Source organism: Lipotes vexillifer, unplaced genomic scaffold (assembly GCF_000442215.2).
Source record: "Lipotes vexillifer unplaced genomic scaffold, Lipotes_vexillifer_v1.1 scaffold382, whole genome shotgun sequence".
Lineage (NCBI taxonomy): Eukaryota > Metazoa > Chordata > Mammalia > Artiodactyla > Lipotidae > Lipotes > Lipotes vexillifer.
The window spans coordinates 9,553,271-9,566,277 of record NW_006780611.1 but is presented as its reverse complement, the minus strand read 5'-3'; the positions used below and the strand labels follow the sequence as shown (position 1 = coordinate 9,566,277).

General features: G+C 54.2%; 1 protein-coding gene across 1 annotated transcript; it reads right to left on the bottom strand.

The window, feature by feature from the left end:
- Nucleotides 1-5,570: 5,570 nt before the first annotated feature.
- On the bottom strand, nucleotides 5,571-12,787 carry RPL3 (ribosomal protein L3). Its single transcript, XM_007454002.1, has 10 exons — nucleotides 12,737-12,787; nucleotides 11,058-11,250; nucleotides 10,088-10,256; nucleotides 9,413-9,548; nucleotides 8,152-8,338; nucleotides 7,491-7,651; nucleotides 6,850-6,951; nucleotides 6,336-6,431; nucleotides 5,879-5,998; nucleotides 5,571-5,669 (listed from the first exon to the last, which is right to left on the bottom strand). The coding sequence occupies exons 1-10, from the start codon at nucleotides 12,737-12,739 to the stop codon at nucleotides 5,625-5,627; spliced, it is 1,212 nt and encodes a 403-aa protein (XP_007454064.1). The 5' UTR covers nucleotides 12,740-12,787; the 3' UTR covers nucleotides 5,571-5,624.
- Between the last annotated feature and the right edge of the window lie 220 nt (nucleotides 12,788-13,007).

The following is a 13,007-nucleotide window of genomic DNA, read 5'->3' as shown; positions in this document are numbered from 1 at the left end:
TGGGGCCGGCTGTGGTACCTGGCTCCCCCACCCCGACCTGTCTGCTGGCAGTCCATAGGGTAGCGTCCCCTGGTGCCCCCATCTCTCAAGCAAGCAAGGGCCCAGGGTGTGCGCCTACAAGAGGTGGTGGGCGAAGGAACATTGGTGCCGCGGTGGCTGCTGGGATGAGGTGTCCCTCCTGCTCCTCATTGGGAGCCTCCAGGCCGCAACTCGGTGGGGGCAGTGCGGTGCCGTGGTTAGCGCTGAGCTGCCGGTGCCTGGATTTGACTCTGCTTCAGCACTCCTGAGAGGCCGTTGCTTGGTCTCTCCATGCCTCCAGTGTCCTCATTGTGCAAACAGGAGTGTCAACAGGAACCTGGACTCACGACTCACAGGGCTGTCATGATCACTCAGTGAGACACAGCACCTAAGATGCCTGGCAGTATATGCTAGCTCTCTGACCTGGGAGGATTCTCTGTATCTCTCTGGGCCCCCCTTTTCCCCATCTGTGAAATGGGAATAGTAATTGCAAGGATTAAATAAGATAGCTTTGAAAGGGTCCAACACAATGCTTGGCACACAGTAGGTACTCAACAAATAAGCACCCTTGGGGACTTTCCTGGCAGTCCTGTGGTTAAGACTCCATACTTCCACTGCAGGGGGCATGGGTTCAATCCCTGGTCGGGGAGCTAAGATTGCACACGTGGCCGAAGAAACCAAAACCAAATTAAGCACCCGACTCTCTCCCTTGAGCCAAAATATGCTTTCCTGGCCTCTAGTACCATAGGCTCAGGGTGAAGTAATACCCGGGCTCAAATCCCAGCCCTGCCCGTTATACACTGTGTGCCCTTGGGCAAGTGGCTCACTCTCTCTGAGCCTGTTTCTTGTTTATAAATTGGGGTAATAATAGAAGCTGCCTCAAGGGGTGATCCTGGGTATTGAGCTTATATATATAAAGTACTTAGGACAGTACCCAATAGGTATAAGGTATTCACAATTACTACTACCTGTCAGCCTGGGCACCACCCTCCAGAGGCATTCAAAGTCAACATGAGCGCTTGTTATCAAGGGCCAGGGGCAGGTGAAGTTGGGCCCTGGGCAGCATTGTGAGTCCAGGGGGCCGATGGATGCCAAGGACACAAGTCATTCAGACATTTAATAGTTCTGATGTATTAATAGGCCCTGGAAGTTTCCTGGATACCACCTCTCTCATTCCTGGGCTCATGGATGTTGCTTTCTTGCCTCCAAGAGTTCGGGTCAGGCCCCTCTCCTCTCAAGGGTCCAGACCTGGCTTCAGAGCCTCTGCTGAAAGGACAGAGAGAGCTATTTGGGCTCCTGGGAGCAGCCCAGGAGTCCAAACCCCGGGAGGCACATGATACTGGTGAGGTCGGCAGGTCCCGAGTGCCAGCCTGAGTGCCAGCACGTCGCATGCAGGGCAGGGGCACCACAGAAGCTTCAGACAAGTAGCTTCCTGCCAAGAGCTGATGGGAGGAAGGTGAGGCCACCGGAAGCCAGGGCTGGGCTCCCCTGCCCCCGGGGTGGGAGGACAGGGCTAGAGGGTTTGGGGGATGAGGACTGAGGGGCAAACACGCAGCCCCCACTGGCAAGGCTGTCAGTGAGGATCGGGGGAGAGTACTTTGGGGTGAGCCCTCGAGGTGGCAGCAGGCTGTCCACCCCTCCATCCCCCAAGGCTATCCCAGGTAAGCTCCTGCCTTTTACGGCAATGGTGGCTCCTGCCACCTCCCTGTTCCCACGTGCTCAGAAATTCCCAGCAGGTTTGTTTTCTTTTTCCAAGAGCAATGTAATGAGGCTCCTTGTTCTGTCACCACAGGATCCCAGAGAGGTCTGTCTGGGGATTCTGGTGACAGGAAGCACACACCGCCAGGCACTTGGAGATGCACTCTCTGTGACATACACAAACAAGGTCTACAGGAGGCCCAGACCGCTGCCCAGCCCACCACAGGCCCACGGAAATGCCTGGGGACCCCCTCATGGGACACCCAGATGTACACAAGAACAGGCGACTCCCAGAGACCCTGGGAACAACATTTACTGAGCACCTACTATATGCCAGGTCCTGGCTATGGAGGCGGGGCTGGGGGTCCGAGTCTGTCCCACCTTCGTGGAATTCACTCAGCTGCCTCCCTCGGGAGTTCGGATCTGAGCCCCAAAGCCTCGTTCCCACCTCAGGGCCTTTGTGCCTACTGTTCCCTCCGCATGGGGTGTTCTCCCCTTAGAGCTCCACCAGGCTGGATCCTTTACACACTCAGGTCTCAGAAAGGACTCCTCTGCACCGTCACTCGGCATCCCAACGTTCTGTCTTATTTCTTCACAGCATTCATCACTTTTTTTCTAAGTGCATTTAGGGGAATTCCCTGGCGGTCCAGTGGTTAGGACTCCGTGCTTTCACTGCCGTGGACCCGGGTTCAATCCCTGGTCAGGGAACCAATATCTTGCAAGCCATGCAGCATGGGCCAAAAAAAAAAAACTTTTTTTTTTTTTAAGTAAAAAATAAAGTGCATTTACTATGAAAGTAACTTTCTCAATGTCCATAACACAGATGCACTTTCACAATCCAATATACAACTCAAAAAGTTTTACAACCCCAAACTTGTATTTACTAAGTTTCCAGTTAGAATGAAGTCTAAAATACAAATCAGGGCCCTGAACATACAAAAGAATAATATTCAAAGAAAGCTCAGTTCAGAATCATTCTGTTTTTGGATCCACAGCAACTTTTGTAGTAACTAGATTTAACAGTAATATAATTATAATGAAGAAAGTTAAATCAGAGATCTCTAAATTCTGACCCACATCTATCACCAATGACTCAGATGTTTCTTTCTAATGAATTAACCATTTCATGCATAAAGTTCTGAAATGGCCAACAGACCACAGGAACTTCTTTTCTTTACGCTCCTGCTTAAAACCAAAAGCTTCAGCAAACTGCTGGCCTTAATTCAGGGCGAAAGCGTTATCATTTGTATTACCCAAATATTATCTTAGCAGGCCAATGCTTTCTTTTTTACTTTAGGCCACAGGGCATGTGGGATCTTCAGGGATCGAACCCACACCCCCTGCAGTGGAAGAGCAGTCTTAACCACTGGACCGCCACGGAAGTCCCTCATCACTTCTGAAACTGTCTTGCCTGTGTCTCCTGTCTGCCCTCCCCAACCAGAATAAAAGCTCCTTGAGAGACAGACCTTCGAGTTCGGCACTGCTTCCCAGCACCTGGAGGAGCGCTCTGTCCACCACGGGCGCTCAGATTTCTTGAGAATGAAGCTGATCCCACACACGTGGCTGAGCTTTCCGCTGCCCCTGGAAGCCCAATTACTCGTCCTGACCGGTTCCAGGCGTTCTGTGCATGTGCTGGGGCTGTCTTCCACACTGGGTCCCGTAACCACCACCTCTGAGGTGGCCAGTCACCAACCAGATGAGGCTGAGGCTCAGATCTGTGACCTTGGGTGTGCCTCAAGGCACTCACTGGCCAGGGGCAGGGCAGAAACGAGGATGGGGACGTGGGGATGGTCAACAGATAAGGGCTCAGCCCTTGTCAAGCAAGCCTGCCCCTGAAAAGGCTCTTTGTTCACGTCACATGTGTGGGGACATGAGCGTGTGCTCTACCTGTGCTGTTGGAGGCACATGTGCACACCCTCAGCCTGTTCTCTGGACCCACATCCCGAGTCATCCTGGTCATACCTACAACTGGGCAGAGTCCTGAAAGGGAGTGAGGCCCAGCCAGGACGGCTCAAACCAGCAAAGCCTTTCGTACCTGGGCTGGGTGGGCAGCTGGGCTCCAGGGCTGGCCTAAGGGTCTGGGGAGGTCCACAGGCTAAGAGGCCAAGGGCAACCGGGATGAGTGAGGGGACGCGGTGGGGCCACTGCCCAGCTCAGCACCTTCCCCAGGATATGACTGGACAGAAGTTCCCACAGTGAAAAGAACCCAAATACCAGGAGCCCAGCTCCCACGCCTGGCTCTGCCACAGGTGCCTGGTGGCCTTGGGGCAGGTCCTGACCCCCTCTGGCTGTGGGCTTGACTCCCAGGATTATGGGGCATCTGAAGAGACCCCAGTTGGGGAAGGGGTTCTGTGCCCCTCCGCAAAGCCCAGAGGGCCTCCTGCAGGGCTGCCCCAACTGGGTGCTGCCCACTCTCGCCCCCTGGTGGCTCCAGCCTGAAGTGCAGCTCTGGCCAGTCTAGGCCTGGATCCTGAGCCGAGGGGTGCTGCACGGGGTGCCAAACTGGCCCAGGAGTTGGCTTCGAGGCCCACTGCCCCACACAGAGCTCAGAAGGGACTCCAGGGAAGTGGGCAGACAGACGTTGGGGAGGGGTCCCGCGCCAAGGACTCTTGCTCAGCCCCTCCAGACCTCAGCCAGCCTCTGCCTCAGGGCCCACATGTAATTCCTGCAACCTCCTCTGTGCCTTGACTGGACATCTTAGGGCCTCACGCGAGTCATGGGGATACCACGCTCATTGGTAACCAGAGGTTCAGCTTAGCCACCTCCAGTCATCTTGAGGCAGCACCATAAGTATGGGACCTCCATCTATCCCCAGCTATCACTACCCGTTTCGAAGAGGAAACTAAGGCTCAGGAGACGCCAGAACCCAAGTGATTAATTGGTGGGCAACCAGCCAGAACACCGGGCAGGGCCACTGGCGCTGCTGCAGCTGTGCTCTCTGCCCTCCGCTTAGGGGGGACTGAGGCAAACACACCACACGGGCAGATGTGACGTGGGGAGCAGCTGCGGCCGGAAGGGGGATAAGCGGGGGCATCTTGTACACCTGGAATGCGAGGGGCTGGACTGGGGTTCAGTCACCCCACCAAAGGGTGGGCCAGACATCACAGGACTGGGTGCTGGGCTCCAGCAGCCAAGCTCTTAGCAGCCTACATGATGCAGGTGCACAACATGGTCAGCACAGGGGACACCGGCATGGGACGGGGGGCTGAGCTCAGTTACCAAAGCAGACCTAGACCAGAATGGAAATTGGGGTTCAATGACCTCATGCAGCCAGGTGAGTCTGGTCAAGGTACTCAACCTCTGCCGGTCCACATTCTCACCTGTTTTAATGAAGTCCTGCTTAATCACCAGGGCTTTCCTCAAAGCAAACATTCCAGTGTTTTCCTGAGTCCCAGGCACCATTCAGGGCTTCTACATGACACCCTCTCCCATGGCCAGAACTTTGCTGCTGGCTACAGAAGAACCTCCACAAGCCCTAGCTAGAAGCCCTCCTGCATGGACTAGTGACTAAATTAGGTACCTGCACACTCACTCAGCAGAGAGCCAGGGTCTGTCCTGCCGCGCCCATGGGCACCAGCGACGCCGGATCCTCGCTGCCTGCTTCCAAGCTGTACACACACAACTTCTACAGGAGAGACCCAGCCTCCCGCCCTGTGACAAACATTTCACGGAGCTCACTCCCCAGGCTGGCTGTACAGTGCACGGCAGACCAGGCTGCCTGGCTCTCGCCTCCCGCTTCACCTAGTCTGCTCCAAGCATGGGGCCCGGCAAGTGGTAGGGGAAAGAGGCGACCAAAGAGGTTGGGGGGACAGCACGCCCCTGGGCGCATGAGGGCCGAGGGAGGCAGATGTATGTCACTGGAAAATAACTTTATTGAGATCCTACCAGCCGTATAATCTGTTCTGACGTTAGGGCCCTTCTTCCTTTGCAATTCGGTCCTTCTTAAGTGGTCCCTGTGGAGAGAAATGCAGCAGGCAAGGTTAGAGATAGAAGGCAGTTACGACCGCAGTGCGATCAGATTCCGGGCTGGTCTCCACAGCCCGGGGCACACACAGGCACAAGGCGGCCCCCTCTGCATCAGCACCGGATGGGCAGGCTGACGGGTGACAGCAGCTGAAAGCCACGCCCAGCCCAGCCCGAGGGCGGAGAGGTAGGTGCTCACCATGAACGCTTTCTTCTCCTCTGCAGTCTGGAAGCGGCCATGGCCAAACTTGGAGGTGGTGTCAATAAACTTGAGGTCAATCTTCTCCAGGGCCCGCCGTTTGGTCTGCACCAGCAAGGACTGTGGACCGAGAGAGCAAGGGTACAGCGTCACGCCTTTCTCTGTACCACCTTTGTTCGTAGGTCCCTCACCTTAAGAGGGCAGAGGTCAACTCCATCTAAATCAGTCCTGGAATCAGGACACCCACCCGCTCCAAACACCACCATCCAGCCACTACCAAGGGGCTTCCTCCTGCCACCAGGCAGATGAGAATACACTTAAGAACAGAAGCAAACAGCTGGGCCAGGCCAGATATGGAATTCCCTCCTCCCGGGCCTTCAAAGTCAAGAGTAGCATCCCTCCCCACCTTCCCTCCCAACCCCCAAACAGAGCTCAGCGCCCCCTCCTCCAGCCTCACCTTGCGAAGGGTGAGCACTCGCTTCTTGGTTCCCACCACACAGCCTTTGAGCATGACAAAGTCATTGGTCACTTCACCGTAGTGGACAAAGCCACCCTGGGACGGAGGAAGGCCATTAAAGGTCAGCACAGATCAAGCATGGGGCTGGAGACAGGTCTGACGGAGCACACGACATCCCCCGCCCCCGCAGGTCCTGGTGGTCCCACCACCTGACCGGAGCTGTTCTCAGAAGGAAGGCAGCGAGGAATACTTCCGCAGTCTGACTCGGGCGCCGCACCCAGCGCTCATTCCAGGGAGTCATCACTGAACAGCTGGGCCTGCCACCCCACTCCTCACCAGCCAGTCTCCCCGCCACCAATGACAAAGGGTGGAGAGACAGCTGGATGCTGTGCAGGGGTCCAGTTAACTGGCTGTAAAAATGGCCCCAGCCCCATAGGGGAGGCCTGGAACTGGAAATCCACCCCACCCCAGACCAGATATCTGAGGCTTTGCATGGGCAGCTCCCATTACTCACCAGAGGATTGATACTCTTGTCAGACAGATCGTAATCAGTAGAGGCATTGTTCTTGATCAGTTTGCCATCCTTGATGAGATAGCCCTGGCCAATCTTGTAGATCTGAAGGAGGAAATGAGCATAAATACTTGAGAACAAGAAAACTGGGCGGAGACAGCTCAGAGGCCTCTGGAGCTGGCTGGAAGCAAGGACAGCCATTAGGGACAAATGATCCATCTTGGGGGTGGGCTAGTCTACAAAGGGCTCTGGGAAAGCAGCTATGACCTCGGCCCTAGTGAAGGGGCGTCCCAGGCTCGGAGCAAAGAAAAGGTGGCTGGGCCTGAACTGAAAACAATGCCATCCAGTGAGACAATGGATGAGGCTTCACCAAACACCATGGAACAGGAGAGGGTAGACAAAGCTCATATCCTCAGCCCCGCCAAGGGTCAGCTGCACCAGAACCACCTTCAAGGATGGCACTTTACTATCACGACACCCAAGAGTCAGCAATGTGCCACCAGACGTGAGCAACTAAGTCCACGGGGTGCTCCACCACAAATGGACCAATGTTGACAGGGACCGGAAACCCCAATTCCCAATATTGGGACCACCCTGCCCCTCCCAGGGTTAAGGCCTCCACAGGACCCCGTCGGGCACCTCACCTTCTTGTTGATCTCGGTGCGGTGATGGTAGCCTTTCTGCCCAGCCCGAGCCACAGAGAAGGCCACCCGTGCAGGATGCCATGCCCCAATACAGGCAACCTTTCGCAGCCCTCGGTGGGTCTTACGGGGCAGCTTCTTGGTGTGCCAACGGCTGGTGACCCCTGGAATAGACACATGCTATTACTGGGGTGCCTGGCACCCATGCCATTGGCCCTTTCCTGCTGTGAATGCCCAACAACAGTTTGTGGTACTCTGTCCACAGAACATGCAATGCAACACACAACTGCCATGTCCTCTCCCTTCTTCTATCTCCATACAAGCTTGAATACCAGCTGAGACACAACCCTTGATTTATAATCAGCAAACAAGAATAGGCCTTGGAGAATCAGCCCTACTAGCACGTGATCATGATCACTTGAGAGCATTCAGGAAGCCTCCCAGCAGTGTGCTCGAAGCATTATGTCTGTCACGCCCGGTCCCACATGCTACCCCAGCCACCTGACCACAGCACTGTCCTCAGAAGGAAGGCAGCGAGGAATACTTCCGCAGTCTGACTTGGGCGCTGTGCCAGCACTCATTCCAGGGCCTCATCACAGAACGGCTGGGCCTGACACTCCTCTCCCAGGTTAACCACAGCAATGTGGGCCACTGCAAAGCTCACCTTTGTAGCCTTTGCCCTTGGTCACCCCAATGACATCAATCATCTCATCCTGCCCAAACACTTGGTTCACAGGGACCTGCTGCTCTAGCCTCTCTCGGGCCCAGTCCAGTTTTTCGGCCACAGTGCCTCCGTTCACCTGGATCTCCATGAGGTGGGCCTTCTTCTGGCGTAGAGGAAGCAGGCGCATCTAAAAGGAACAGATGCTTCAAGGTGAGAGGAACTCAGGCTGGGCAGCAACAGTTCTGCTTTCCAGTGTTATGACTCCCCACTGGGTACCATTCCCCTTTCAATTCTGGTGCCTGAATCAGGTCAGAATAAGCTAATCCTTGACAGACACACCACGCCCACATTAAGACAGGCTGATTTAACTAGATCCTGGGACCAACCAGCCCAATGTTCCTGATCACTGTACTTTTGGCCAGTTCCCTTGGGGTACCTGCCTGGTTTACCCTGGCCATCTACCTTGCTCTGTTAACTATCAGTAAGCCACTTATTTTGGGAGCATAACACTGCAAGAGTACAAGCTGTGATTAAGGAATGATCTAAACAGATTTTAAAACTGTCCCGTGTTATCCTACTGACCCATCTTCAGTAATGGACACACACCACAAATCTATGGTAATCTGGTCACCACTAACCACACAGGACTACTGATCACTTAGGAATCATGGGTCTACACCCAGGATAATCGCCCAGACTGACAGCAAAGGCGGCACCCATTCCTACCCAGACAACCAAGAGCTAATTCAGCTCACACGTCAGGTTTGAAGTGCAAATAGCCGGCATCTCAACACTATTTTCAGTTAGGCGCTAGACAACGTTAGTTATGACTCACCGGTTCCTTCCACCAGTTCTCCTAAAATGGGATATTGTTTTCCCTAATTAAGAACCATCGGGGACATAGTGCCCTCTGCTGGCAACAAAAAAAAACAACCCTATGTGAGGAGGCCTGGATGCCTTCTCAAGCAGACAACTGTCCTTAATAATGGCCCCAGGAACCCAGGCCTCAAGGCAGGGCACTGGCTGGACTGTGTTGCTTTTAACAACCCCTTCCTCCACCAGGAAGTAAGTATAAGAACCTCAAAGTCTTAGCATCCCTAAAATCCTGAGGCTCGACACAAAACCAGTGTGAGCCGAAGATCAACTCGGAAGATAACCGAGCCCCCCAAGGCCACAGGTGGTCACGGAGGCCACGGCGCCCGCGGACGACGGGCAGCTGCACTCGCCTGGGTGTGGGCGTGGGCAGCGCCACGGCGCTCACCTGGGTGTGGGCAACGACGCGGATGGCCTGGCAGTACTTCTTCATGCTGCTGAAGTCCCTCTCCAGCTGCTTCTTGCCGTCTACATCCTGCCACTTCTTGCAGTATTTGGTGAAGGCCTTCTTCTTAGATTTGTGCCTTCAGGGGCAGAGCAGAGTTGGGGAGGGGGCCAGGTGCCAGCCTTCATCACCCTCCAAGGGGTGAGCGGAAGACACGGGCACCGTGTGGGGACGGGGCTCATTGCCGGCTTCCAAGGAGCCTTTTCCACCGGCAAGCGGAGCCTGGATGGAGCTCATCGGGCAGAGCCGAGCGGAGCTGAGCAGAGGTCCACAAGGTTAATGATGCAAGTCACATATGATCAGACACACCAGTTCTTGCTCCAGGTTATCCATTAACCAGACCACACACCGGGGGTGGTGGGGTCTGGGGGCATTACTGCTATCCCTCAGCTCCTAAGTAGACTCAACACTTGCCAGCACCTCAGGAAACACTGAACTGACTCAAGGTAGCACCCACTAAGGTGAGCACTGAAGGAAACGTCTCAGGATGCTGCTCCCAGCGCAGCAAAGAATTGTTCTGCTCTGTTCTGCAACTAAACCTGACACCAGAGCAGCTCCTCCCACCCTGGCCCTCCTGGCCAGCCTAACCCAGCGCGAGGGCGGCATCGGCTCCCTTACCAGTTCTTATAGAAGCGCCTTTTGCATTCATCACTGATATGCTCAGCAAAGATGGTCTTAAAGGTCCGGAGGCCTCGAGGTGTTTCCACATAGCCCACAATGCCCACAATGACCATGGGCGGCGTCTCCACGATGGTCACAGCCTCCACAACTTCCTTCTTGTTCACCTCTGCAGACGAAGCAGGCAGTTAGACCTGAGCGGGCTGCCTCAAGTACCCGGCAGGAGGGCTGTCTTTTGGAAAAATGTCACGTACCCTTCCAGGCCAGCAAAGCAAGTTGCTTCAAATGACAGGAAGGTTTGTGGGGAAGTCTGCATCGCAGCCCAAACTCCCTCACTGCTGAATGCTCAGTCTGTGTGTACTGACCTTTTCAGCACAAAACTATCTGGACCCTATGCAGCCAAGTAACAGCCTGGTTTTGGTGCTGGTTTATCATAACCATCTCCAGAGACAAACTCCTTATTACCTAGAAAATACAGGAGTGCTAAGTATAGTGAGGTAGTGATTCCTCAGCATGGACCATCTTAACTGTCTATTTGCTGCATTTCAATCACCAGCACCGTGTGCTCTACTTAGTGCCTTTTCTACTTCAAACTTCACAACCCAGGAACATGGGCAGCATTCAGGCGAGGCTCACAGTTCAGTGCTGCCACTAAAATGTGAGTGGAGTCTCTATTTAACCCTCAATGGTTGCCACCTCCCATGTTAGCATACTTCTCTGTGCTGCAGCTCTTGACAAATTTCCTCATCACGCTCCCCTACACCATTACATCCCTCTGCCTAAATCAAGCAGTGCCAGGCACCTGAACCCTGGAAGCATTAATCGATCCTAAAATATATTTCCATTGTGATATCTAAAGGTTCTGTTGATCTCTCCAAAGCCTGCTCTCCTCTGAGAGCTTGGCCCCATCTAGTCAGTTCCCCCCAACTCCTACCCTCCCATCAGCTGGGAAGATGCAGCATATACTTACTGGACCCTGGCCTATCGACCTCCCTCACAATGTGGGTCATGCCAGCCTTGTAGCCGAGGAAGGCTGTGAGGTGCACGGGCTTGCAAGAGTCATCCTTGGGGAAGCTCTTCACCTTCCCACGGTGCCGGCTGCTGCGCTTCCGAGGCAGAAAGCCCAGGGACCCATGCCTGGGAGCGGAGAACTTCCTGTGAGACTAGGAGAAAATGATCAATCAACGTTAGCACCTTCTAAGTAGCTCACGCCTCTTCATCCCCAGAGGCCTAGGTTCTAAGAAGATTTCCAGCAATGCTGGATCCACACCAGCAACCCAGGTAACAGGCTTATGTGCTGGATTTACTTTTTTCGGGATCACACATCTAAATGGCATTATTCAGCCAAATGAGTTAAACATGTATCTCAAACCCTCACCCTATAATTTAAAGAACATGAACCACCCACCTTTTCCTCTAAAGAGAACAAAGGCACACCAGGTAATGGCCTTAAAAATTGCTTAACAAGCAGCCTTATGTGCGAGTCAGTTAAGATTCTGACCACGCACGTATATACAACGGAATGTTACTCAGCCATAAAAAGGAACGAAACTGAGTTATTTGTAATGAGGTGGATGGACCTAGAGTCTGTCATACAGAATGAAGTCAGAAAAAGAAAAATACCGTATGCCAACGCAGGTATACGGAATTTGAAAAGACAGTACTGATGAACCTAGCGGCAGGGCAGGAATAAAGACGCAGACGTATAGAACGGACTTGAGGACACGGGGGTGGGGAGCTGGGACGAAGTGAGAGTAGCATGGACATATACACACTACCAAATGTAAAATGCACGGCTGGTGGGAAGCTGCTGCATAGCACAGGGAGATCAGCTCAGTGCTTTGTGACGACCTAGGATGGGATAGGGAGGGCGGGAGGGAGACGCAAGAGGGAGGGAATATGGGGATATATGTATACGTATAGCTGATTCACGTTGTGCAGCAGAAACTAACACAACATTGTAAAGCAACTGTACTCCAATAAACATTCTGTCCACAATAGGGACTCCTGGTCAAACGGCTGGGTGGCAGATAATGGTAGTAAAGGTTCCTCAGGCTCCCAACGGGAGCTAACTGGCAAGTGGAGGCCACTAGAACTCGACAGAACCAAATCAGAACGTGACAATCAGCACACAGTCTCTGTCCGCCCGTCAATAAGTTCATCATCTCTGGTTTCTGATAACTCTAGAGGCCCAAGGAGTTGTACCAACCGTCCCAAACGTTTCAGAATGAGGATTCAACAACCCATACACAAAGCCTCCCCTGCCGCCTGCGGCCTGGATTTCTGCACCTCCCACTTTCACAACAGTGCCAAACGCTCCCACCCAAGGTCCTCCTGGCGAAAGTGCTCATGACTCGGATCTCGAATGCTGAAGCCGAGATCTAGGAATAATCCATGGCTTGATTGTCGGGCCCGGGGCCCCCAACCCAGCTCCCATGGCAAGGCCTCTCGTCAGCCGACCGGCAGGCCCAAAGCCAACCTCAGGCCTCGACATTTCCAGAAAATACACCTGACTGCGGATTCTGCTGAGTGCCCCATGCTCCTAGAGCAGAACCCCAGCGCCGGGTGAGGCGAGATGGCGGGGATGTGCCGCGGATTCACTCATGCCGTCGCGACAGACAAGTAAAAGTCCGCCATAATATCCCTTACCATCCTGCCGTCGGATGCTGCCAGTAGAGATCGTTCGACTCTCGGCGCGCAATATATAAGTCCCAGTCTGGCTCCGCCCCTTCCGGCGTGCGAGCGCGCGCCCGCGGCAGACGTCGGGGCGGGGGGCGGGTACTTGGTGCCGTTTCCACGCACGCTCGTCCTCTCCTTGCTTACGTTCCGACCGGGACGTCAGTTTCGTAGGCGGGACTTAGAGGCTCTACGGCGAGCGGCTGAGTTCAAAATTAGTGAAAAGCCTCGGACTCGCCGGCAG

Excerpts from the sequence above, each read along its gene's own strand:
- RPL3 (XM_007454002.1), bottom strand. Across the intron at positions 9,549-10,087 it reads AGGCGCTTCTATAAGAACTG|GCACAAATCTAAGAAGAAGG; the intron begins GTAAGGGAGCCG and ends CTGCCCCTGAAG. Across the intron at positions 6,952-7,490 it reads GCACCGAGATCAACAAGAAG|ATCTACAAGATTGGCCAGGG; the intron begins GTGAGGTGCCCG and ends TTCCTCCTTCAG.